The 26,703-nt window shown below is 48.9% G+C and overlaps 1 protein-coding gene across 1 annotated transcript in view; it reads left to right on the top strand.

Moving 5' to 3' along the window:
• LOC147044030 (RNA binding protein fox-1 homolog 3-like) overlaps window positions 1-26,703 on the top strand; it is a 154,816-nt gene that overhangs the window by 110,905 nt on the left and 17,208 nt on the right. The window contains exons 5-9 of the mRNA XM_085934328.1: window positions 13,666-13,920; window positions 20,482-20,610; window positions 21,759-21,812; window positions 24,230-24,290; window positions 24,415-24,468. Coding sequence (XP_085790454.1) covers window positions 13,666-13,920; window positions 20,482-20,610; window positions 21,759-21,812; window positions 24,230-24,290; window positions 24,415-24,468 — 553 coding nt within the window. The remainder of the gene's footprint in view (window positions 1-13,665; window positions 13,921-20,481; window positions 20,611-21,758; window positions 21,813-24,229; window positions 24,291-24,414; window positions 24,469-26,703) is intronic.

The raw sequence follows: 26,703 nt of genomic DNA, 5'->3' as shown, positions 1-26,703 counted from the left end.
CGACATTGATTTTTGGCTCCTCTTACAACCGCCCCCCCCCCTGCCGTCCCCCACGGTGGACGCTTCCGGGAGGCGGATGAAGCACTCGGCGGCTTGAATAGCTTCCGAACCACAAGTGTTGGGCCGCCGTGGATTTTACACGACACGGCTTTTATGTTGAGATGAAGTGACAGCTTCGTATGCGACGTGAGCAATAAGATCCATACGTTCGACGGGCCTCATGAAAGTTTCAGCGGGCTCAGCTGAAGAACACGACGAGAGCTGAGCGGACGAGCTCGGGCGTGGCCATGGAAAGTGGCCACTAAGGAGGAGGAAGACGAGGAGGGCAGAACTTGCGTTCATACTCATACATTGATAATGGCCGCAGTACTATAGGTGTCATTCATTATGCATGCGGACAGGCCACACCCCCCACCCTCGCAAAATGATATCATGGGTACGCTAAAGAGGTCAAAGTAAAAAAAATAAAAATAAATTGAGAATATCCGCAAGTGATGTTCCGTACGGCGCATCTTAATGAACTATACTAACATATTTTCAACACTCCATTTTGTAAATTTGAAAGAAGCACAATTTGAAAGGTGGAGTCGAGAACCCACAAGTCATTTTACGGTATTTTATTTTATTTGTTCTATTGTAAACTTACTTCAAGTAGAATAGCCTACACGTGTTAGTTTGGATGTGAGCAATGTTAGCATTTTGTGCTAGCAAACAAACTAACGTAGGTGTCTTTTGCCACCAACTTCTGTTCCGGTTTTTTTTTTGTGTCTTGGACTGCGCTAAATAGATGCGGTTGTAAAGTTGTAGTTTGCCAGCTGTGAGCATTTTGCCGAACCCCCCGCAGCAAACGTGAAATGAAAGCGCGATGGGGGCGAGCCATTCGTCACTTTGAGGCGCGTCGGGCGGTCGGACGCTAGCACGGCAAAGCGCTTCCTCCCTAACGTGGCTCTTTAAAGAGTCAACTTGTCGCCAGCGAGTCCCCCAAAGGAGGGATGGCGTTCCGCTCGCCATCTGCCGCCTGGGCTAAAAGCGGCGCCGGCTCCCCCAGGACGGCGCAGAGGTGCCTTGCGCAAGTGCTTCCTTGACAGCTTGCAATTAAAAAAAAAAAAAAAAAAAAAAGAGCAAGCAGGTAACCCGCCTTGCCGGCGTACGAACTTTGGCTGCCCGCTTGGCCTCTTTTTGCCTTTTTAGAATTCGTCAAAGCACCACACGCCCTCCTCCTCGTCTTCCTCCTTTTATGCTCCTCTTCCCTCATTCTGCTTCCTCCTCTTCCTCCTTTTTCTTCTACTTCCTCACTTTGCCTTCATCTTGCGCTTCTCCATCTTCTCTCTTAGTTCTTTCTGCTTCCAGCTCCTTCTCCTCCTCTTACATCTTCTTGCTAATCCTCTCGCTGATCCTTCTCTTCCTCATTCTACACATCGTCCCGCTTCCATCTCGCTAATCCCCTCTTTCTCATCCTCCTCCTCATTGTTTTCTTTCTGCTCCTCTTCCTGTTTCCTCCTCCTCCGTCAGTCTTCTCTGCGTTCCTCCTCTTCCTCGTCTGCCCTGTTATTCTTCCTCCTCCACCTCCTCCTTTCTCTTAATCCTCTTTCCTCCTCGTCGACGTGCTGCTCCTGCCTAAACAATGCATGAAGCTCTCAAAAGGCAAACGGCTGCAGCACTTAGCAGATGAATATTTGATAGAGTGTAAACCAGCGGTGGGCAAAGTCTGACCCGCGGCCTTTAATTCGGCCCGCCGAGCATTTACGTCACCATCAGCAGCTGTTGCCGTTATTCGCATGAAAACGTTTTTGGAATGGGATTGATTGAATTTCGTCAGATGAAATATATATATATTTTTTTTACATATTTCAGTTTTAATATTTCTTCACTTCAATGTTATTGTGGGTTTTTATATATTGTTAGCGATGCTTTGTCCCGCTCGGTCAGAGTTCATCTCCCCTCCAGTCTTCGACCTAATTGCGCTACGTCGTGGCTTGGCGAGTATTAGGAAAGTGACGTGTCTCGTAATCGCGTGCTTCCGAGCCGCTCATCCGGAAGTTTCCTTAATGCGCCGCCTTTGGCTCAGGGATCATCGAGCTTCCTGCTGAGGTCACTGAACCTTTGGCTAATGATCTGATTACGACGCAGCGACCACTTTGCTATCACATGTCCCCTAGCATTAGCATTAGCATTAGCATGGAGCCGACAGACAGGAAGGTGGACAATTGGCCTTCCAGTTTTTTGTTTTACTTACTTTTGACAACTCAGTACTTTTGTTGAAAGTCCTCTTTCATTTCTGGTTTGCGTCCCAATACTTTTGTCCATCTCCTTCCCCCTGTCAATCTTCTCGCGCCTGATCAATATTTGTGGCTGAATCGGCTAAAAGGTGGGGAGGGTAGGAGGGGAAAAAAAGCTTTGGTCAGTGAAAATGCAGTCGAGGCGAGGCTGGAGCGGGTCCAGCCCGTCTCTGCGTCTTGTTTACGCAGCGGGAATGATTCCCGATAGGCGGGGGAAAACCTGCGGTACACGTCAGCATGTGTCCGTCTTGAAACATCGATTCAAAAAACATGTCCCGCTTGCCGGCGCATAATCATACGGCGTGCAACCGACTTTGGTTTGCTCTTCCTGTTGATGTCCATGTTGTGGTTACCACAAAACGAGAGCAGGCGCCGTTTGCGGGACGGGTCGTGTTCTCGAAGGCACTGGAGCTGTCGTGTGACTGGTAACTGCTTAAGTTGGTTGGGTGAGCGCACTTTTGCAACCTCATGACAAGAGCTCATATTTAGTTACAAAGTTCGCCTTCAATGGTGGAAAAAGTTTCGACATGATGGTTTCTTAACAAAAACGTGCCATTTGAGCAGGGGTGTGTAGAGTTTTTCAATCCACTGTGCGTCTTATTTTTGCTGTTCATGCGCTCACGCGTGTCTAATTGGCTCATGTGTGCGCGTCCTGCCGGGGCAATTAGAGGATGAAAGCGGGGTGCAGAGGGGGCGAGCACGCGACGTGCAACTTTCGGCTCATTTGTGCGGCCGCCATGTCAAAAGACATCCGTGCTTGTGTAAACAATCAACATGGCCGACTCCTCGTTATCTTTGCCTGTGTGTGTCGTGTGGCAATGTCAGAGCGAGCCACTCTCAATCCAAATCTTTCCTTAAATACCACGGACGTTCAAGTTAGTTTCCAGCAGGAGCCTGATAGTTTTTTTGTTTTTTTTTCCTCACTGGCTGCTGGGCTGGAGGCAAAGGAGCGCATTTGCTGATGAAGCTGATTTGCCACAATAGCCCGCAAGACACAAACGCTTCACGTTCAAGCACTGCTTTTCTTACCATTTTTAACTTTTCCCCCAGAATTGAACTCTGATGCTACTGCAACACCCCCCCACACCCCTCTGAAAAATACACACTCATGTATTTAGCATTTTGGTAGTCAGGCAAAGTTAGAAAAGGACGTTTGCGCCGTTGTGGGAGTGGAGCTATGGAATCAGACCACTCAGAACAAGTGTTTTGTTGCCGCCGCAACATGTCTCAAGTGGCCACCGGCTATTTGGGGAAGCGCAAATAAGTCGACGGCTCAGCCTTCCTTCTTTTCCTTTCCATTAACATAGCGATTAGCGCCGGGCGGAAAAACGCCACGGCGGCGAGCCGAGCGGCAGCGTGACAAAACGAGTCGTGTCGACGTTGCTGTGTGTGGCCGAGCGCGAGAACGCAACATACTTCTTTTGTGCTGCCAATTTGTCACATTTGCATTTTGTACCTTTTTGAAAAATTCCATCTTAACCCCTCACAAGTCTTTCAAACATTTTCTTTTGAGGCCTTCTTCCGCCGAATCTTTAATATTCATGTGTTTGTGTGCACCTTAAGGTGCCAAATCCCATTTAGCTGTTTGTGTTTTTGATTAAAGACGAAGACGAGGAAGGCGAGCGCGGGCGCCGGGCTCGGCTCCATTAACGTCCTCCGGCCCGCCGCCTGGCGTGACTCGATAACGCGGCACCATCCTCTTTTTTTTTTTTTTCTATCTGCAGTGAACACGCGTGACCTCTGATAGACTGCCTGGTTGCCACGACAACAACGAGCAAAAGCGGAGGCGGAACGAACCCGTTCGGGTCAGCGCCTCGGCATCCGGTCCGAGTCATGTGATACGGCTGTCTGTCCTATCGCGGATGGAAGCGACCGATCGTTGCTTTCTGCCTGTCTTGTGAATTGCTGTGATTTTATACACTTATTTGATGAAGTTGCAAGTTTTTTGTGAAAGTAACACAAAGTTGAGCGCCAAGTTTAGGTTGCTTCACTGTAACGAGCGTCATATACCCGCTTTTCTTTTTTTTTTTCCAGCCGCCGAGGGCAAAGACCGGTAATCTCCGGCTTCTTTTTTTTTCCATCATGAAGACTTTGGCCAAAACCTTGCTTGAAGATCCCTGCGGCGGATTACGCCGCTTCTAATTGACTCAATTATCCCGTCCGGTTGGGTAAAAAGTGCGTCAAGCCGGGATTTGCGCGGCATTAAGAGATTCGGCTTGATGCCTCTAATGCAGGTATCAATCTGCGGCGGGCAATATGGCCGCTGTCATCTCCGCTTAGCTCGCTCTCCGCGTGAAATTGTCCAAAACTCCGCCCATCAATCAGACTTGCCCCGGGATTGATTTTCTCTCACTTTGCTCGTCTTCTCTTTCTCCCGCTCCGCTGCGTTGCACCGATGTCACGGCGGGCTCGAAAGCGAATTGCTCCCAACCAAACCACCTCATTTTATTACGACGCTAAAAAGAATACATCCATTTGAAAAAAAAAAAATGAAGAGCACAGGACAACAACTGACAGGAACAAAGACCAATTTTTGTACATTCTGTTCTTTGTGGTCAATATTTAATATTTTGATTTGATGAAAAAAAAAAAAGGTGGTAGAAAAAAAAAGTATTTTTTTTTCCATGTGCTGTAATTTTTGACTTTGGGAATCCCTTTTGTCCAATATGTCTGTGACGGCAAAGGTCGGCCGCCGGCTTCCCTCTCCGACTTGACACATCAACAAACCCGCCCCCCCCCCCCCTCACCCCCTCCCTCCTACGCCTTTGCCATAATGCAATATTCACAGGTCAGCGCTCGTGTGACAAATGATGGCGGTCACTCAGTTGCTTCGCTCACGCTCATTTTGGACCGCTCACACGTCGCCGCCGCTCGTTAGGCGCGCAAAGAAGTTAGGAAGGCAGCGAGGAAGACAGACAGCAAGCGAGGAAGGAGCGAAGAGGGAGAAGAGAAGTAAACAAGTTAGCGAGCAAGGAGGAGGGGCACATTTATGTTGGCCTTTCAAAGGCGTTTTAATCTGGTTTGGAATTTGGTGCTTACGTGCGAGACGCCAAATGTTGATGTTGACGTAAACAACGTCCCCGCTGTGCAGCGAGAGAAAAACTTCTGTCGACATGAAAAGCACCAGCTCAAAAGCATGTTTGGATTGCTTGCTTTCACTCTGCTTTGTTGACAAAGCAACGCTTGACTTTTTTTGGACGTCTGGTCTCAGTTCTTGGTTCTTATGAGGTTTTGACCTGGATCTTGACAGTTGCTGAGATGGTTCTTGACTTGTTTTTTTACTTCCTGACATAATTTGGACAACATTCATGAGTTATGAACCAGTTTTACACAGAATTTGACCTTTGACCTGTTTTTGTGTGTTGATCGTACAAAATAAGACAAGAAATCACAAATAAACTTTCATTGAAGAAAAGAAGAATTCTGAAGAAAAAAGAAAGCGGGTTTTTTTAAAATATTAATTTGTGCCTGTTTTGTTTTGTTTGCATTTGTGCCTGTTTGTTGTCGACTTGATTTTTGACTTAAGCTCGAGCTTGACCGGTTCTGAATCTCAGATATCATTGTAACGACTCTGAGGGGCCCAGCCAGCTGTTTAAAAGCGCACGAGGGGTCACGTGAAGCCGTTGCGGAGCCATCGCTCAAAGTGCTGGCAATAATTAGGGTACGGCTTGCAGTAGAATGGCCGTGTCACTGGGGGAAATTGTATTTTTATTTACTGTGTCGGGCCTCCCTGGCCCCTCCCCCCTCCCGCCTCGGCATTGCGCTAAAGGCGCTGTCAAGAGGCGGCGTGATGCATTGGGCGCTTTCGTATGGCGGCGTGCTACTGTGTGCAGTGGCCGCGCTCCTTTTTTATTTGTATTTCTTTTTCATCTGCTGCATGAGCATTTGTATTCCAGACTTGCTTTGGATTTATGCTCATCTCACGAGTGATGGAAAACTGAAGCAGCGTGAGAACTTTACCGAAGAAGCGCTCGTGATGTTTATATTGAAGCTAGCTGGGCCTCATTTTCTTACTGTGAGATGGCGTCACGCCAATGAATGTAAAAAAAAAAAAAAAAAAAATCCTCTTTCAGTGAAAGTTTGTGCAAAATATTAATATAGCCACAGTCAAAATATAAATAAATAAATCTTTTCATTTTCTTTACTATTTTTAATTGATCGCATTCATTCATCAAATATACATGAAATATACTACAAGGCAGTTGTGTCGTCTCATTTGAATCAGTAAAGCGAGCAGAAAACGAAATGAAATGCGGCACAACGATTGCAGTGTGCGCAGATTTCAAGACGCCACATTGCAGACTTTTTAAGTCGAAATTTAAGACCTCTGCTTCACTGAATGCCACCACTAAATGTTGCCATATTTTATGTAGACTGCACTCTATAAAATACGTATTACCACATTTTATAGTGATTGCAGTTTCCCAAAGAAAGTCTAACAAGGTTGTTTATTGCCTCTGTTTTTTTTTTTTTAAACCTTTTGAACAGCAAACTCAAGGAAAAACATCTTGGCGTGTAAAATATTCATTTGAAGCTCCACGGGGGGGTGACGAATCCTGTTATTGATCTGAAATTGATCACAGTAAAAAAAAAAAAAAAAAACGAGGCAGTGAGACATGCTCTTAGCCCCTCCCCCTCCCATTACACACACACAAACGCACGCACATCAATGGCGTGCTCGACGGCGTGTAAAGCAGGTGCCGGCCCTCAATCCAATTAAAGGTCTTTGATTGGAGGAAATAAATGGAGTGTGTCCACAAAGCACCGGCCTGTCCGCATTTAGCTGATTCCTCTTTTCTTGTTTACCCTTTTTGCCACAAGGAGCGCTTGTTTATGAAGGAGTGCTTGAATCTAATAAAGCCCCGAGGTGGGAGAGCCAGAAAGCAGTGAGAGAGATAGAGCGCCGGCGAGAGAGCAAGCGAGCTGCGCTCAGCGGGCCGCTAATGCAAACAATCCAATTTGGCCGCTGCGAGCGCTGCGGCGGCATGTCGGAACGGGATTATTATCTGGAATGGGCCCGGCAGGTGTTGCCGTGATACAGTGTCATTTGAAAAAAGGCAGAAGAGGCAGGGAGAAGAGGAGGCGGGAGGTGCCCAAACTCCCAAAGATGCTTTTAAGGCCAGCGTCTAACGAGCAAATGGGCCCGTTAGCATCATCGCCGCCGTAACTTGCGGTCGGGAGTCGTTCGTCTCGCTGTGCCTGACTTTTACACACCAGCTTCCCGTTTTCCCTTTCCTCAGGAATAGCAATGCTATGTGAAAATGATAACAGAGGATGGGACAGGACCTGAGGTCAGGATGATGGTAAAGAGTCAGGCAAGAAGATACGGCAGGACATGACACTTGTATGAGTCATCAGAAATCATTTCCAAGTTTTGAATAGGACATGGTAATGAGTAAGGTGGGAAAGGGTTAGGGTTAGGGTTACCAATTGAAATAGTCCCAAACAGGTTAGGACAGGACCGAAGTCGCAGTGTGTTGTAGGGATGGGCCGAGTAGCGCAGGACAGTGCTCGATAGGAGCGGGATAGTGTGCTAGGCAGTGGCTCCAGTTTCCGGGAAGTGTGTGGTGAGGATCCAAAGTAGCAAACGCGACAGGACTGTCTTGCAACCGCTTTGTGATATGGCCATGATAAATAGCAGATGGGACAGGACAGCACCAATGGAAGGCCCGTCCGTCCCTCTCCACTCCACGGACTCCGCCATCCCACTCCTCCTTCCTCTAATTGCAGTGTCGGGGAGTGGGCGTGTAGGAGTGCCGCCTCAGCATTCCGCCAGTATCACTGAGTTAGCTCGCTCGTTAGCCGCCGGTGTTTGGTTGCCGCGCTCACTTCCTCCTCCTTCGCATCCTTCCGGCGTCTCATCTGGCTCTCCCGCCCGCCTCTTCCCGCGCCGTCAAATCGTCAAGACGGGGCGATTTACGGGCTAGTTTTCCTCGAGCTTTCAGGGAATTACCGGCGCTCCATCACGGATAATCACGGTTAATAACCCTTCTCATTAAGGAGACGAGGACCACGGGTCATTAATATTGTTAATATCTTCTCCCCGTCTTTCCCGTCCATCTCTCAGCTGGATGTGGAAACAAGAGGAGGGCGGGCGGGCGGGCGGGCGGGCGTGAGAGAGCGTGCTGACGGTGATTAAACCATCGTGATGAATCAAAAGTTATCTCCCCGATCTTCATAAGTGGAATTAAGATCTGATTAGATGCGCTTCAGAAAAAATTACCTCCCGTCTCGCTACAGTTAGGAATGACGAATCGTCGCACCTGTTCGGCGGCCTTGTTAGGGGCGTCGCCCTCATTTGGCGGCCACGGAATGTCCCGTCAGGAATCCCACACGCCAGAGATTTCACTTTGACAATCAGAACCATATTTTACATTTGGCGTTTTGATGTTCCCTTCAAGGATAACGTGTCTTGGGTAAAAGACAAGAAATTCTCAGCGTGTTCTTTATCATGGGCCGTTTTCCCACAAGCCAGTTCATCAAATATATATATTTAAGTAAATAAAAGATACCCAGCGTGAATGCAAGCTGCATTGTGTCTAATAATAATAATAATAATAAAAACAACAAGCCGCACGTCGGCTGAGTTGACACCGACTCTGCGCTAATTAGTCCCAGATGTAAATATACTGCACGCAACAAAAGAGACAATTATCGGCTGTTGAGGCTGAGGCGGTCCGATGGCGTGGAACTGATGGCTTCCTCACAAGGTCGGCAGCCTTATTTGCGTATTTGTTTCATTTCATTATGCACCCCCGTGATGCGGCGGGGCCTTCATTACGTGTGTCACGCGGGTTCAAAGTGATCCGGTCTTTATTAAGCGGCGAGGGCCCCGTCGCTAAAAGCGCCTCTCCGTGTGAGCCATGTAATGAAGAAATCAGCAAGGGACGGGAGAAAATAAACTCTTTCTAATACCTCTCGGTCCGAGGCCGGCGCACAAATAAGCGCCCGCCATAACGAGGACAAATCAGGTTAGAGGGAATGGAGCGCGTGTGACACACCAAAACGATTAAGCCCCGCGGAGGAGGGCGGCGGCGGTGGCGGGGCAGGCAGCCGCCGCCGAAATTGACTGCAAAGACAGGCGGCGTTTCGACTCGTGAATTGATTTCTACACAAATGAGGTGGAAAATGGAAAGACGGGACTTTTTTTTTTTTTTTTGAAGGCGGGAAATGTGAGACCAAACAATAACGGGCTGCTCTTCTGAGCGTGAACGTTCGCCGGAAGCCTTGCGCGCGCCTTCATCGCTGCTGTGAATTTGCATCAAATTGGCTTTTTTTTTTCTGCGCGTCTCCCTTTTCCCGCCAGGCGGTAATTGGGGAAGGAGGGAGAGCCCGCCTGAGGTGTTGTGTTGTTGTTTACTAGCACTCAAGTCCCGGCTCACCTTGGAACGGCGGTGTTAGTAATTAGCCATCGCCTCTGGTGTCTATCAGGGGGCGAGTTGCACTTGGATCACGCGGCACGCCTAATTACAACGGACCGGAGCGTCGCCGCTCGCCTGTGGAAATCGGCCACCGCCTCCTTGCCGCAACAATTAACCACGCAAAACAAAATAATTGTTTTCTGGCTGTTGGAGTTGCGCTCGGATTGCGTCAACGGGCAGGTTCAGTCTTGGAAAAGAAACCACACTTTGAAGGAAAACAACTGAATGAGGAGCCAATGGGGAGCCATCACAAAAGCCCCCCCCCCCGTCACTCAACGGATGCTCGTTTTGAAATGTACCATACCATGTTTTGTTCTGGTTGACTGACCTGCAGAAACAAATCACAGAATAATCGATTGCATCGACAAATTCTGACCGCATCCAATGAAACCCTGGCAAAGATCACCATTTGAGCGGCAAAACTGTCTGTTTGCGCTTCTTGGCCCGGCCGGTTCGGAGACGACACCTCGGAGGCCGACTGACACGGCGGGCTTCGGGTTACGCGGGAGCCAGCGGGAGCCCCCATGGACCACACCCGAGCCCCCATTATCAGATTGGATATCCGCCCTGTCAAAAACTTTGTGCCGAGCAATCAATCGTCTGTCCACCGTGGCCCGTTGCTAAATTTTGTTGAACGATTGATCAGACTTTCTTCGCCATCAACACATTCTGACACCGCATCAGTTTAAAAAAAAAGTTCTGGTAACGACGTGTCGGCCCAATTTGAAATAGGTGCAAAGCAGTCCACTCCTTCAAGCTGCGATTATCAGCCTGGCAGGAATGGACTCACACAGGAAATAACCAAGGGGTCAGATTACCTTGAAGCCAGAAGGAGCCCCCACGGGCCACACCCAAGACCCTTTAAGGGGATTAAATACTTTGCATCCAACAATCAAGCAGGCCGCCCCAATGTCAAAGCGTGTGCAGATCTGCAACTTCTCAAGTTCTTTGCTGCCTTGGCGGAGATCTACGAGAACTCGATGCGATCTGCACAGCAGGCAAAAGAAGCTCTGCTGAGAAATGCCGAGCCGGAGCCATAAAGCTGCCCACTCCATCAGCAGCCCCCCTCCTCCTCCTCCCTCCCTCCCGACTGCTGCAGCAGCGCAGATTGATCAGCGCGCTCCCATTTGAGTGATTTCCCTCCGGATCCAAAGCGGCGCAATTAGTCGCCCGCTGAATTTCGCCTTGCTGCTGACCCGCCGCCGCTGCAGCCTCGCGCATGAGTCAGAGCGCCACTCTGCCGATATGAGTTCCTCCTAAGAGCTTCTCTATTTGCACCGCCCGTCTCCTCTTGGCCTCCCGACGCCGCTAAAGAGGATCAGGATGGCTTGGCAGGCGGCCAAACGCTCGCACCTGCTGAGATAGACGAGCCTTTAGCGCAAACACCTAGCGGCCGGCGGAACTTGGACTCGCGGCCCACCCAACCTGCGTGGCGGCTCTCGCCCAGAACAAAAAGTCCACTCGGGAAGCGATCTCCTTAAGTGACACTTCCCAATCCAATTTGACACCGAGTGAGACGCCGGCCAGTGCCGCTCGTTGTCTTCTGAGATCGATAAAAGCCACACTTGCTCATATTGGAGGCCACGAGGGGTGTTCAAGCGCCATTCGTTGTTCCTTCAACTCTTTTTGAGTTGCAAAAGTCATTTCGGATCGGTTGCTGACAACCTTCTTTTGGTTTGTTTTCTTGCAACCGGCAGGCAGGTGTTGCCGCCGTCCATTTGTGCCTGGTTGCGGCTTTACAAGCAGCAAGAATGAGATTGGCCGCTATCGTTTTCCACACACTCGATTATCTCGACAAGCGCAAGGATGAGCGCAATTCCCCCACGTCCGATTCCGCCGGCCTCCTCCCTCCTCCTACTTCTTCCAGTCGGACAACTCGTTTGTCACGTACATCAGAGGACAGCCGAGATCACACGAGCGCCTACTTTGTGTTTAGCTAACAAGCCCTGCTCCACCCCCCCCCCACACTCTTTTTTTTCCTCCTCGCCACTTTCGCCTGGCTGCCTTCTTTAAGAGTCGATGCCGAGCCGCTCGAGTGGCGTTCCTCCTCCACTTGGTCTTGTGTTTTCACTCTGCGGGTCCAATTGAAAAGAAAGCTGCCGCCCAAGGCCATCCCAGGCACTCGTGTTTATTTTCAGTCCCCGCCTCACACCAGTCGCCGCTTTGGTAGAACTCACGACGATAAACGGTGAAGGAGTGAAGGCCAGCTGTGGGAGTCGTTCCTCCACGACGAACTGTGAGAAGTGGTCCTTTACAGAGGCCTCCAATGATTCAGTCGAGCCTTTTGGTGTTTTTTTTTTTTTTAGTATTTGCGTCTCTCTTTAAATCCGTTTGTAGACCACAGCACTTGCCAGTTTTTGCGCTTTGTTTTTGTGCCGCTGAGCTCTTTTTGTACCTTGGCTCTCGTTATTGTTGTTGATGAGGATGATGATGAGGCTGCTTTCATATCCGGCAGCTGTCAGAACAGCCGAGCCGGATCGCCTTTTTTTTCTGACCACTTTTACGCTTGAGAAAAGAACAAGTCGGGAAATTTGCCGACATCAAGAGCTTCCTTTAAATGAGGAAGGCGTGTTATATAAGGCCGGAGCTGGAGGGAGCGGCAAAGTAGAGCGCAGGGGTAGATTAAAAAAAAAAAAAAAGTTCCCGCATTACGAGAGCGCTAGGAAGAGGCCAGGCTGCTCGGGAGCTTGAACCTCTCTCAAGGCTTCCCTCCTTTCATTTCCATAATGGAGCAGCGCCTTAATTGGCCGAATGTGTGCTTTTTTCCGACTGCCTTTTGTTTGCCGACACGTCTGCGTGAAATTATTTCCGCTACATTTACAGCGCGGCGTTACTCCACGCGCTCATTAAAACTAACGCACCTTCCCGACCGGCCGGCTTGCGGCGAGGAATAAAACACGTTTATCTCCCGCCTCGCCGTCCCCGCTCGCCTTGTAAAGCAGGCCAAGTTTTGCCGTTATTGTTTCCCCGCCGCCGTCATAAAGCTGCCTGCCCACCCGCCCGCCTTTCCCTCGCCTTTCCCTTGCTTAGCCCAAAGAGTTACGTCCGGCGCGCCTTTCTTGAAATTGCGTCTACTTGTTATTGGAATCCGCCGTTATTGTTCCACCTTCGCGCAGTTGGACGTCCCCTCCGGCAGCTCGTTAGCACGCGCGCTGGCAACCAGTTAAGCGCATTAGCGGCGCGGCTCATCACGGCGTTGCACCGGGGAGCCGAGCCGCGTGTTTGCAAGATGATGTTCGTCTGGAGTCCGCTTGTTTGTCGGCTCTTAAAGCAAAAAGTCGACCTCGGTCCATCTGCTGCAATCTCGATGTGTTCATATTGGGAACGTCATGTATTCAAAGTGCTTGTTGACATTCAGTCAGCGAGTGACTAGTAAGTCTCTCGGCAGTAAAGTGTCGTCGACAGAAGAATCATCTGAGGTGTCGAGGTCAAAGCTTGTAATTATCAGAAGACGTCGATCGATTAATTGAACGTACTCTTCTTCTTTACATACTTGATCGCCGCGGACTCGGACTCGGAAGGGGCGGGCGGGGTCTTTGGGGGCTGTGTGATGCGCAACAACATCCTCCGTGTTCATTAGCGCTGATCAAGGCGCTCGCTAGCAGCAAGCCTGATGCGCCGTGACGGCCGGCGCTGCGTCGGTGCGAGGGGCACCGCCCCCGCCGTGCCCCACGGTCACGTTGGCGCGTCCCTAATGGCGACCACTTTGATCTCTTCTAACTCAGTGATTTCCAACCGCCGCAGGGAATGATTGAGATTCATTTAATTGCTCAGAAAATGTTTATTCATTCACAACAAATGATGTGTCTTTGTTTCGGAGTAAGATGGAGGACTTTACTTACTATGTGATGACTTAAAAGTTGAGCAATGAAAGCTGGGGCCGCTTTTATCCTTTTGATTGCAGCTCTGTATTTATTTATTGATTGATTGATTGATTTATTGATGTTTCTGTGTCTGTCTCCCAGGGCAACCAAGAGGCCCCCAACCCCGCGGACGCCATGAGCCAGCCCTACACCGCGGCCCAGTACCCCCCGCCCCCACAGAACGGCATCCCCGCCGAGTTTGCGGCCCCACACCCGCTCCCCACGCCCGACTACAGCGGGCAAAGCCGCGTGGCCGAGCACGCGCTGACGCTGTACACGCCCACACCCACGCACGGCGAGCCGGCGCCGGGCGCCGACAGCAGTACGCCCAGTATCGCCGCCCCCGCCTCCGCACCGGTCAGTGTCGCTCGGCACCTGCAAACACTCTTCCTCGCAGGCCGCCAGCAAGTAAACACCTTTGGCTCTTCTTTCTCAAATGTCAACTAAGTCTTTCTTAACACTTGTTTTCTCCTCAAGCTGGTGAACGTAGCCAACGTTGGTTTTTGGTTGCAAAGACGTTTACAAATATATGTCGTGACTCCTAACCTTTTTTTGATGTAGCTGTCTTATGGAATATACACAATCTAACCTTGGGCTCATCAAATTTTTACCGAAAACACTCATAAATAAACTAAAGCTTTATATTTATATATACATCTATCAGTGCATTGGCTCTGAAGCCTTCTAGTGCTCAATATATGCAAGAGCAACACGCTTTTCTGCATTCATACTTGAGTACTTGCATCGCTCACATGACTCCAAGTGTGTAATTTTCTGCTTATTTTTGCATGAGAAGCAGAAATGTGCATTAATGCGAGACGAGCGCCGTTATCGGGGTTGTTGCAGTCCACGTGAATGATTTAGGGGTCTCCTGATTTCTGTACTTGTGAGGGAGGGGGTCTCCTTCCTGCAAGTGGGGGCAAACATTCATCAAACATCCAGATAGCTGACGTTAACGGAATCACAGACTCGTTAGCGGTGCAAAATCGAGATTTTGAAAATGAACATCGTAGATGTCAAATAACTTATTGTGAATAAAAAATAAATAACTTGGTCTTAAAATAGTTTTAGCATCATGTTTAATTAAATTCAGCTCCTTCTGTTGTTCACAACTTTACCAGCAGGATGTAGTAGAATACAGTCATGCTCACAAAAGAAGAGTTACACAACTAGTATAAGTGACTTTGTAAGTTACTGTAAAAACTATGTGTGTGAGGGTTGTCATTGTCTTATAGTCATTACTTAACTCAAAGAAATAAATAAATCTTAATTTTAATCACATTGCAGTCAGCTAACAGATTTGAACAGAAACTGATGTACATGTGAGCTGCTGCTTGTATCTTGACAAATTTGTAAGTTGTGTCTCTTATATCTCAAGCCACCACTGTATACCAAAACTCTTGATCACATGAAAGCTCAGAGGGCCGGAAAAAAGAACGTAGCACGGGCCCGCATGTGGCCCCGCGTCAAACTTTAGCCACCCTATAAATCGGTGGATGAAGCTGGTGCTCTCCACAAAGTAGTCCTCCTGTGCGGCTTTGCAAATTAGTTTCAATTCTGCATTTGCATTCTCGCTTCTTGAAATACTTTTGACCCGCGGCTCACCCCCGGCGGCAGGAAGAAGGAAAAGATGGAGATAAAAGCGGAGCCGTTTGGCGCCGCTCAAGCTCAGCAACGCGTCCGCAAATTCGAGTAACGCCGATGGAGATGAGAACCTTAAGACCTCAGGGCCGCGCTCTCGTGTCTCTCTTGGTGGGAAAACACCTGCAGGGAGGGGTCGACGATCGGCTGCCGCCTTATCTGGGTCATGCTAACGCTATGAACTGTTAGCTTCTAGCTGCCGTCTTTCGGGATCGCAATTAGCGTGAGGCTTGCTAAAGCAGATCTTCAATTTTTCATTCACGCTGCAAAAATCAAAATCTGACTCCATATTAGCAATACCAACAAAACTTGGGACATCTTTGTTGAGCCACTACGCCTTGTCAGCTGGTTTTGATTTACAGCGAGTGCTCTGTTCCGCCAGCCAGTTGAAAGACGGCAGAAGCGACTTTGCCCTCCTCCATTTTCATCTCCCCCTCTTCCGAACGCCTTTCGCATCCCTCGCCGTCCGTCTCTTCTCTTGCCTTCACCATCTCGCAGCGATTCATGTGTGCCCCTGCCGGGATAAGAGCCTCGAGGTGGTGGCCTCCCCCCCTCCTCCTCCTCTTCCATACACACATGGGGGGGGGGGGGGGGGGTCGAGAGGGGATTATCAGGGTTTAAACAGAGAGTCTAATCCTTCTGGGCTGGTGGCACGGTGTCATCCACCGCTGAATTGCGCCAACTTTAATGGCACGAGCAGCTTCGGGTGCCCCCACCACATGGGCCCGAACGCCTTTTGATTGCCGAAGCATAGATTGAAGGAGCAGATTCTCTTTGGCGACCCTCCCTCCCTCCCTCCCTCCCATCACCACCACCTCCCCTTTGCACGTCTCCCTTGACGCCACTTTACTCTGCACAGCTCTTGGACTTAAAGACTTAAAAAGAAGCGAGAGGGCTGTGTGACGTACGTTTTAACGAGCGCTCCCTCCTTACTTCGCTGGCGGGCTCGCCATCCGTCAGTGTATCCTCGTCTGCCCTCCAGAGCCGGACCTCGAGGGCAGCCATTTTCTACCACTGTGCCAAGGAAAATATTACAGGATCGTTTTTCCTCCCCCTCGCTGCCAGTAGATACACTGTGGACATAGTAACACTTAGATCCACAGCTTAATTGTCCGGTACCTTCTGTCGTCTAGTGAACGAGCATTTGAAAATTCTCCCCGTACAAATTGATTAACAAATCAACAATGGACGATACGAGAGCAGTGCAGCAACTCATGTAGACAGGCAACAGAACCAAACTCACATGCATTATATTATTTTAGAAAAAATGACTGTTAGAGTGGTGCTCACTCTAACTTATTTGCAAGAACCACACGGGAGACAGTATGCCCTTTGAGCACGTGCAAGTGGGGAATTTGTTCGTGACTGTAGGTACAGCGATGTTCGAACAAAGTCTGCCCTTGGTCTCTTGCAAGAGCATATTTATTGAGAACAAGCAGGGTGGGGGTGACATTGGACATGTTTGATTGTCATCAACTGGTTAATCAGTGCGGAAGGTCCCAGCTCATTGTTTTACAAGGTCGTGGAAACAGAAACTCGTGGAGCATTTTAGATGACTAACTAAGCAAGAATGTTTCCACACCATTTAGAAAGTTTCAACAACTGAATGGTTAAACGTTTCAGAGTCATGGAAAGGTAAAAGGTTTAAACAAAGTTAATAATTCCAACATAATCATACAATCCAAATAATTTCTCAACCCTAACAATGACTATCACTGTGGCACACTGAGCAATTGTGACATAATTGGCCAATAGGATTGCACCTTCTGATGTCACTCACAAGACCACGCCCCTTAAAGACATGAAACACACAGATACTGCAGTACACAAACATGAAACAAAGTGGGATGAGTTCAGAGCCTTTGATTTGAATAATGAGCTTGCTCACAGTAGAAAATGAACTTGTAAGTCAAAGTAGCATGTTTTGTGCCCTTTTTGTTTGCTGGAGCACTGTGCGGTTTTCTCTTTGAAACGTTAAGTGCCTCTCTAACGGTTGAGAAGCACTGTTCTGAGGGGGCGGGGGGGGGGGGGGGGGTTGACTTGTGCGACAATCCCGGGAGATGTTGCAGGGGGGAGGGGGGATTGCCGGCCGAGCGGCGGCCGACTCGTTATCTGGCCGGCTTCAAATCGTCCGAGGTCGGCGTGAATTTCATGAGTAATCACTCCGCGTTCAGATAACAAATTAAGGAGGCCGGCGTGAGGGCAGCACTCAATTCCACATTTTTCTGCAGTGAGAAGACTCTCCAAAGGGGATTCTGGGTGACTGCGATAACACCCAAAAAAAACAAAAAACGCAGCGACGCCCAAGCCGACGCGCTCCCTCGCCTCTTTGTTTGTGCTGACGCTAAAGTCACGCTCGCCGTCTACGTCTAAGGACGCGCCGTGTGGACTTGAGTAAAGAAGTGCTAATAGTTCATCAATTCTAATGTCGTTATGAAATGGACGGAAAAATCCTTGAAAGTCTGAAGAAAAGCCGATGAAAAGGACTGTTTGGCCTCTGAGCTGACCTTCTTGTTGTGGCATGACGGAACAGCGAGGCCGCCCGTGTGAGTCACTGGACTACAAAAATAATGAGCAAGCGATACGCAGGATGTGGAGGAGGAGATTGATGGAGCAAAGATGGAGTCCAAATTTGAAATTGCAACGAGGGGACATAAAAAAATATTTTTTACTTTCTCAGACTTTGCTCCATCAAAGAGCAATGGAATTCCTTTTAAAAGATGCAATTACCGCAATTGGCCAGTTGGGTCCAAATTGCTGCCAAATTTCTACTGCAGTCTGTCACATTTCACCACCACCTAACCACGTTAGCATCTGCGTCAGTGTTGCGGTTTCTCCTGACACATTCGGGAGGTATGACTTCTTTAGAAGAAGCAAACAAACAAGCAAAGTGAAGCGGTGAGAGCTACAAAGAATAAATTAACGCTCATTCTCTCGCTTGAATCAGATGTAATCTACTGTACCTGCCTGGCCGCGTTCCAATCAGATGGTTTCAATTATGCTCTTGTAATGCCACTCTGCACAGAGGAGCCAAAAGTGCTGAGGCCGGCACTTTGCTCCCGATTTGCAAATAACAGCAAATAACAAGCGGGAGTCTTTTGAGAGCGGCGGCAGCGGAACAGGAAGCCAGCGAGCCGCCGGAGATGACAGCTCGCGTTGGCACGGACGCCGCTTCGCGCATCCCGCCGCCGCCTCCTCCTTCTTCCTCCCTCTGACAGCAGCTGTCGGGACAGCAAAGTGGCGCTGATGGTGGCCTCCCCTGGCAAAGCCGCGCGGGTCATTAGTTTCCGCTGCCACGCCGCCATTTCTCAACCAGGTTGGCAGTGACGGCACAGAGGCGGCTAGCTAGGTAGTCAGCAAAGAAACGGGAAAATCAGGAAGCGACCGAGCGAGCAAGGAGGCGGATGTCCGGTCAACAGACGGGCTCGTGCCGAGGATGGGAGCAAAAGGGTGAGGAAGTCAGACAGGTAGGACATCAGGAAGGCCATCTGCTCAGTGGACGGGGAAGCAGGCTAGCCAGCCAAGGAGGCGGGCTGAAGATACAAAAGCATGTGACATGGGACGAAGATGGTACCAGGTCACTCCAACCAGGATCCAAAGTAGCAATGTGAGGACATTGTAAACGCAGTCCTGCGACAGATCCTGGAAGTTCATCTGGATGTTTGCAAACGCTTCGGTGTGATCAAACAGACACGCTCCAATGGGGTTCGAGCGGCGCTCCGCTAAAGGTCGACGGTGTCTTGTGTGAGCGATGAAGCCGATTGACCTGCGGCGTGCTGGGATTAGGGGAGGGAGGGGGCCTCCGGTTTCTCGCCACCCTCCGACATCTGTCTGCGACGTGTCACCCCCGAGCCCAACACGGCCACTCGGGCTATTAACCTCCACGGCGGAGTTGAGAGCCCCACCGGCCGAATGGCTGGCACACAAATCCACTCCGGCCCCTTGGACATCTTTTTTGTTCAGCACACTTAAGATGGCCTGGAGGGGAAGGGGGGGGGGGGGGGGGGGCTCCTACCGGCCAGCGAGGACCTGACAGAGCGGGACCTTGAATCAAAGCGCTGTCAATGCTCACAATGAATGTCGGCCGCGACTGGAAATGGGCCATAAATGGCAAATAAATGACAGCCGTCGCTGTGGAGATTGTGATTATGATAATGGCAATAATAAAGGAGATCATCATCGCCATAACGACAATCTCGCCGTGATGAATTGGAGCCGATGTATCGCTGAGCTCATTTGCGCCATGCTCGGGAAAAAGATCACGACGAGGCCACGGCGTGTTGCTTCCGTTTCGCACGAGGATCTCCCACAAGGCTTCGCGGTTCGTCCGGGTGCTTCCTAATTAGTGCCGTTCGTTGACGGTTTAGCAAGTCGAAGTCCCGCCGCAAAGATTTCCCCAGCGAGTTTGTTCCCACAAAAAGCAAAAACGCACGTCCACCCGAAGGCCGGCCGACATCCATCAGCGGGATTTGTAAGCCGACGTCGTCGTTTATATCGAAATGTCAGCATGGCGTTGGCATATTGATGGAAACAACAACGTGAGGGGACCCCGAGTGCCGTCGCCGCCCGCTAATGTCTGAGCTCTCGCTGGGCCGGGGCCGCCATGGGATCTATATCCACTGCTTTTTTTGTCAGCGCCTTCAATCTTGAGCTGAGCTCAAGGGCTAAATGCCAGAGATTACGACGCCGATTTGTGACGCGCAAGCTCCACGTTGACATTCTAACTCATCCGGACGGGATTGAGAAATGAGTGACGCGGGAACACCGCGCTTCTCAAGATGGTCGCTGCCGGATGCATTTTGGGGATTCCAGAAAATCATTGAGGCTCATAAAAGTGACATCTGGGGACGGCTCAAACAAACGGATGACGGTTGACTTAGATTTTGAAATCAAGACCTCTTTTGCAGAAGAAAAAGCGGAATATCAAAAGAAGAAATATTTCATTTTTAATTCACTTGTCAAAACATTAATTTTTAATTGTAACAAAAGACGTAAAAACATTTTAGTACGACCAAATTTGTCGTCGTTTTTTTTTTAAAAAAAGCTTTTTTTTCCTTTATATTATATGAATTGTTTTTCTAAAAAAAATTTGATTTCTCATTGGTGGGTTTTATTTCTCAAAACTTGTCTTTGTTGTTTTTGTGTCTATTATAAATGTCTGTTTTCACAACCTTATCTGTTTTTGTTTGTATTTTGTTTTTGTTTTGAAAGAAGAACTTTTCATTCATATGACCAATCGTAAATACCAATCGTATGTCCATTTGTGTTCCCCGACAGTCGGACGACGTGACGCAAACCGACGCCTCGCAGCACTCAGACTCGTCGGAGAAGCAGCAGCCCAAACGATTACACGTGTCCAACATTCCCTTCCGCTTCCGGGACCCTGACCTGAGGCAAATGTTTGGGGTGAGTAACAGCCGGCAAACGTCTACCTGCTCCCCGGCTAATTGAGTACAAAAAAAGTAGAACTTGATTGTGAGAGAAAGTGAAGAAGAGTTCACCTGTCTACCGAAGCTGGTTTGCGAGGTGCGAGCGCGCTGCTAATGAGGCAAAGCGTCTTACGCCTGGATAAACGCCGTCCGGAATAGAAGGCCAACATCTGACGGCTCCAAATGGAGCCAAAAATGGACATTGAAGCGGCCGCAGCTAATTAGACTTTTTGCCGCCAAATGTCTACGGGCTGACGTCAAATTGATGGCTCCCCATCTCCAAGAATTGCTCATTCGCTCACAAATGTAATATTTCAAATAGTCACCAAAAGGTTCTGAGAGGCCACAAAAAAAAAAAAAAATCACCTACACAGCATGAATTTCTTCACCAAAGCACTATGTTTAGTAATGGGAATGCTGTCGAATGCATTTAGAAAAAAAAAGTCTGAAAAGACAAAAATTGTCTGCTGACGTGCGTCAAGACTTGAAAGCAAATAAATGCAGACGGCAATTAAAAGTGGCGCTCATTTTCTCACTTTCATTCGGCCCTCCCGCGGGGTCGCCCGGCTCTTGTTGACTGTGCCAGCGTCCAAACAAAGACGATGAAAAAGGAGGGGAGGGAGCCGTTGTGAGGGGGGGGGGGGGGGGGGGGGGGGGCGACATGATAGCAGAGCAAAGGTAGCGGCCGCTTCACAAGTCCGAACTCCGCCGCGGGCTCAGGAGAATAAAAAGAACACTTGCATTCACCAGTCAACAAGCAGAAATGCTGCAGTGCAGACCCCCCCCCCCCCCCCCCCCCACACACACACACACACACACAAACAAATAGACTCGACTGAGGCATAAAGAGGACATATGCAGTGTTAGAACCGTTATGAAAACACGTAATTGTGACAAATAGACAGAATGTTGTCCAGCTTTGAGAAAATAGCAGCACAAAAAAAAAAAAAACATCCAATAAGCAGTTTCCAATCTGGGCGCGCGACATACAAAGCAGTGCAACTGTCCAAAAAAAAAAATATTGAAAATAAAGTTCAAGTAGGCTTTTCCTGACTTTTTGTTGTGTGTGTCAAGACTGAGCGGCGTGTTGCTAATTCTTTGCCCCTCCCCTATTATTTTCCGCAGCAATTTGGCAAGATCTTAGACGTGGAGATTATCTTTAACGAGCGAGGATCCAAGGTGAGTCGGCCGCACCGCCAGCTGCTTCATGGCCTCGTTACGTGTTCTCGTCTTGTTTCTCCGAACTCGCTCGCTCAATGACTTCGCCGTGATGGACTAAAAAAAAAGACAATGGTTGAGCATAAAAAGTTGCCTTTTGGCCCCCAAAGCGCAACCGTCACACAAACAGCACTTGGCCGTGGAAATGTGCTAACATCAACCTGTCCGTGCCTTACAAAGCGCATTTCCCAGCATGCCTCGCTCGTTTCTATAATGAAGCTAGCGGGACGTTCATAAACAATCTATTTCCTATGAAGCCATTTGCATTCAATATGTTTGTCGGCTTTGAAAAATGGCTGCTCGGCCGGGGCCCGTTGCAAGCTAATTATTCCTTTCTGTGCGTGCGCACGCATGTGTGAGAAAAGGGAAAATGAGATGGAGGGGATAACGGGGCTCGGGTGGATGTCCAAAGGATTCATTCTGCCCTCAATTGCTTTTTTCAATGCGTTGCTTTATGGACGGGCCAGCCGGATTTACGCCGGATGCCGCCAATGGCTGGGCCGGCCGAAAGCTAGCCTGTTGTCCCGTTTCCCACTTGTGTTACCGTCGCCGCAAATTGTGATTGGACGCTGCGGTGGGTGCTGGGCGCGACAAAAATACCTGCGAGTAAAGTGCCGACATCGGCAAAACATTCATACAAGAAGGAAGGAAGTTAAAAAAAGTGTTTGTTTTGTTTATTTTTTATCTATTTATTTATTTATTTGTTTGTTTTTTGTTTGTTTGTTTTGAGAAAGCCACTTTGAGGTCAGGAAGGAAGGCTTTGTTAGTCCAGCATGATATTTGAAAGGTGGCCCAGGTGCAGGCTGGCAAATCGGCTCTGCGTTGGCCGCAACATAAGTCACCCAAGTGACAGCTTTGCCCTCACCCCTCCCCCGGGGAAAAGCTGGCCGCCGTTGCTGGTCGGAAGGGAGGGGGAGGCAACGTTGCATTTGCCTTTTCAAGTCAATATGCTATTTTTCACCACCTCCCTTCGTCCCACCGCTCACGACGTTGTTAGACTCCTTAATGAGCTTCCTGCCAATGCCCGATCAATTAGAATTGTTTGCTTCCTTTTAGTGTTAGCATTTAGCATGAGTGGAGGTTTGAACCATGGCTGTGAAACAGTAAATGTGGTGCAAAATGTGATTTTTTTTTATGGACAAAATCAAAATCAGGTAAATCTGGTAGTTTGATAGACATCCTGAGCAGCCCCACAAAAGAATCTCAAGAATCCAACCCCAGAAAGACACAGCAAGTATTTGAAACAGACTTCATAGGCTAGTTTCAGATATTCCCTTGAAAGATGAACTTGTAAAGCTTGTGTGAGATTCCGTTTTAAAAAAAACAAAAGAACTTTGAAGCAAAAACAAAGAGACCAAAAATGAGTGTTTAGCGATTATCCGTGTAAAGTGTTTTGTTTTGACAGGAAAGTTTTACCATTTCCACTTTTCATCCTCGCGCGTGGCGAAAGTTTTGCGATTGGACGGCAAAGCCAAAAGTCCAAACCTCAGTGAGTCGCAAAGGCCCGACGCAAACATCACCTTGCTGCCTCTCACCCGACAACGTTAATTAGCGCACCGTGTGTTTACAGCTAACGCAGAGAAACGTCTTCTTCTTCTTGGTCGTCGTCGTCTTTTCTCACCACGTCGTTAATTAGCAGAGCGTGGCGCCTGTTTTCCTGACATTCCGCCTCTTTAATTGGGCCGAGCCGGACCCGCTTTGTCAGCCGGGTCCTCTTTGCTGTGTTTTGCTCTCTGCTAACTGCTGCTAATTAATCTGCCAACTTGCCACCGTGGCTGCTCACCTTCTCCCCTTTTTTCTGTGTCTTCTTCTTTTTCTTCCTCCCGCCGGCGCCGCCGTTGCCGTCTTCAGGGCTTCGGCTTTGTAACTTTCGAAACGAGCACAGACGCCGACCGCGCACGGGAGAAACTAAACGGTACAATCGTAGAGGGACGCAAGATCGAGGTGCTTTCTCTTTTTCCTTCACGCGTCTTGTTCCTCGCAGCACGACAGCATCCTGATGATGATGAGGATGATTATGGCGGCGTGCATGAGTGCATGCTAGCAGCCATCAGACTCCAGCTCGTTGGCAGGAAAAGCCGTCGTCAGTCAACGCACGTTTGTAGTTGCTGTCGGGGTTTTTTTTTTTTTTTGTGGTGTTTGTGAATCTGGATCGGGGTTGGGCAAACATATATAAAAAAAAAACAATCCTTCAATTGCGAAGGTGGACCCAAATCTCAAAAATGCTGGATGTGCAGGTGGTTTTGCCCGGCCTGATCCAAATTTTTTTCTTGTTGCATTTCCTCGCCTGCACGCTCTGACGTCATTTTTGCATGTGGCCTAAATTTTTGTTGTGTTTCCCTGCCGGTGATGTGGTTCTTGTTGTTTTTGTGGTTCAGGTGAACAATGCCACAGCGCGTGTGATGACCAACAAAAAAGTGGCCAACCCCTACACCAACGGTCAGTGCGCACACACACTTCTTGTTTGAAACTAAACCTAATTTGAGTCCGTTTTTGGTGGTGGCAATGACAATGGAAAGTCCCTTTTATGTGTCAATGGTGTTTTTGTGTTTTTTGTGCACAGGTTGGAAGTTGAATCCGGTGGTGGGCGCCGTCTATGGTCCCGAGCTGTATGCCGGTAAGTTTCGCCTCCCAGGACCCGATAAGCAGCAGCCAATGAGCACCGATTCTCTCTGACTCTCCAACTGTGCGGAAAAAAAAAAAAAAAAGATTTGAAGAGCGCATGCTGGCGTTATCAGACAAGACGACGAGCGCTGACGGATTTACCCGCTGCCAAAGATTGACTTTTACAAGTGAGAGATCCACATCCAGATTTGCTTTGGACCGGTTGCAAGACCAATAAAAGGTTGGGGGGCAACAACCCTTTCTCTGATTTTAATCCCTAACTCAGAAATTCGAAGGCTTGACCCTGTTCAAAACCCGACGCCGATGGCAGAAGGCGCTAGCGTTTGCACAGGATGGATGTGCTTTTCCGTGGCCGCCATCTTTGCGAGCGATGAAGCCTTTTGCATTTTAATGAAGGCCGAACACCGCCTTCATTTGCAGGAAGTGCTGAGTGTGCGGCGGCGGTGACGGCGCCGCTCTTTAACGAGCGTCTTTCCTTCCTGCTCATTAGACTAAAATGTGTCGGGTCCCTCCACAGCATTACGCTCGCACGCTAAATAAGCCGGCGTGACGGGAACAAGCGCTTGTCCCTCATTGTTATGGCCCTGGCGCGACCGAATGACCCCGCCCCCGCTCCGCCCTCACCATTACTTACGTCGTCGGACAATTCATTAGGTTCACCGACTAACTACAGTCTTTTGTCTACCTTTTGTCAAACTGTATCATAACTGGTGATAAAATGCAAAATATGGTGACTCCATATTAAGCTCCTGGTGCTCTATTTACCGGACGAGAGCTCTTAAATCGTTAGTGTGGCCTTTAAAACTGTTAAAGATAAAGCTCCTCGAACAAACGTGATTGGACAATGTACCTAATGAATCGGCCGTTGACACAGCATCACACTCACGTTCCCGCACACGCGTGCACACAAACGCAAAGACTGTCATAAATCAGTGAGAGTGGGCTCCTCCGCCGCGGCCGGGCGGGGCCGTCTGATTTATGGCCGCATCATTTTTCAAGTGGTCTCGACTACTCTGGCCAGGGCGGAAAAAAAGACGAGGCTGCTTTTTACAAGGAGCAAGTGAAAGTGTCGCGCTGCTGGAATCCCCCTCCCGAAAAGAACAACCCCCAAAAAAATGGATGTGGTTTTGGGGCGCGTCTGCGGGGCGGCGATGGCGATTAATCACGCTTTATCAGCGCTCATTTCTGTGCGGGAGATCGCCCAAATTGGGGGCCATAAATCGCGGCCGGCTGACAGCGCACTTCGTCTCCATTGGCGGGCCACGCAGCCGCTACAGGTTTATTGTCCTCAAAAGCATTCGCCGCAATGACGGATGACAGTGCAGCGCTACCGGTAGCCCTAGCTAACGCCTCCTGAAAAGTTGCCTCCGCCTCAAAAAAACCCCCCCAAAAAAATAACATTGCTGACACCAGTTTTACCAATCAGCAAAATTGCGTGGATGTGTTTAACGTGGCGCACGGAAAAATGTCTCCCATCAACACGAAACAGTGTCGAGATGTTCGTACCAATAAGACCAAAAAAAAAAGTCTCATGGGCCAATCACCAAAAATGACCAGACAGTCCAAGATTTTGGTTTCAAGCAACCGCGGTTGTGTTTCAGAACCACGGACAGCTCCCGCACACAGCTACAGGCTCACTAACAAAGGAGGCAGCGAGAGGAGTTCCCTTTTTTTTTTCTTTTTCTTTTTTTTCTTTTTACATTGGGAAGAAGAGAAGGCTAATTGGCGTCTTCATAAACGTGTCCGGATCCTCTCGTTGTCGGAGTGTACGTTTGGGGGCTAATTAAGCGTCCAACTCTTGATGAGATGAAGCTGTTCGGAGGTCCCCGGCGCAGATTAAATGCCTGCGTTAGTCGCATCTACCCCGTAAAACATCGCCAGCTGCCGCTTAGCACCTTGTAAAACTCACAGTCAACTCTCACCGACTTATTTTTTATTTTTTGGGGGAATGAAACCAGTAGCCTGACAAAACTGTCAAAAATGTATCCCAACCCGGGAACAAAAAATAAATGAAAATATTTGTAGTGAAACACAGAGACCCAAAAAAGACAATTAAAATGATTACAATTAAATTGAATACTAATTTTAATTGCCAATTTTATAAAAATGTTCGGACCTTATTTATTTATTTATTTATTTATTTATTTCCTCTTCACAGTGCAGTTTTTTTCCCCCCTCGCTTTAGTGCCTGGAGAATGTTTGACTTTTGCGTTGTTGCCTTGCGGAG

This window comes from Syngnathus leptorhynchus, chromosome 16 (assembly GCF_054491065.1).
Source record: "Syngnathus leptorhynchus isolate UIUO chromosome 16, UIUO_Slep, whole genome shotgun sequence".
NCBI lineage: Eukaryota > Metazoa > Chordata > Actinopteri > Syngnathiformes > Syngnathidae > Syngnathus > Syngnathus leptorhynchus.
Note: the sequence above shows the minus strand (reverse complement) of the source record. Positions and strands in the feature narration are given on the sequence as shown.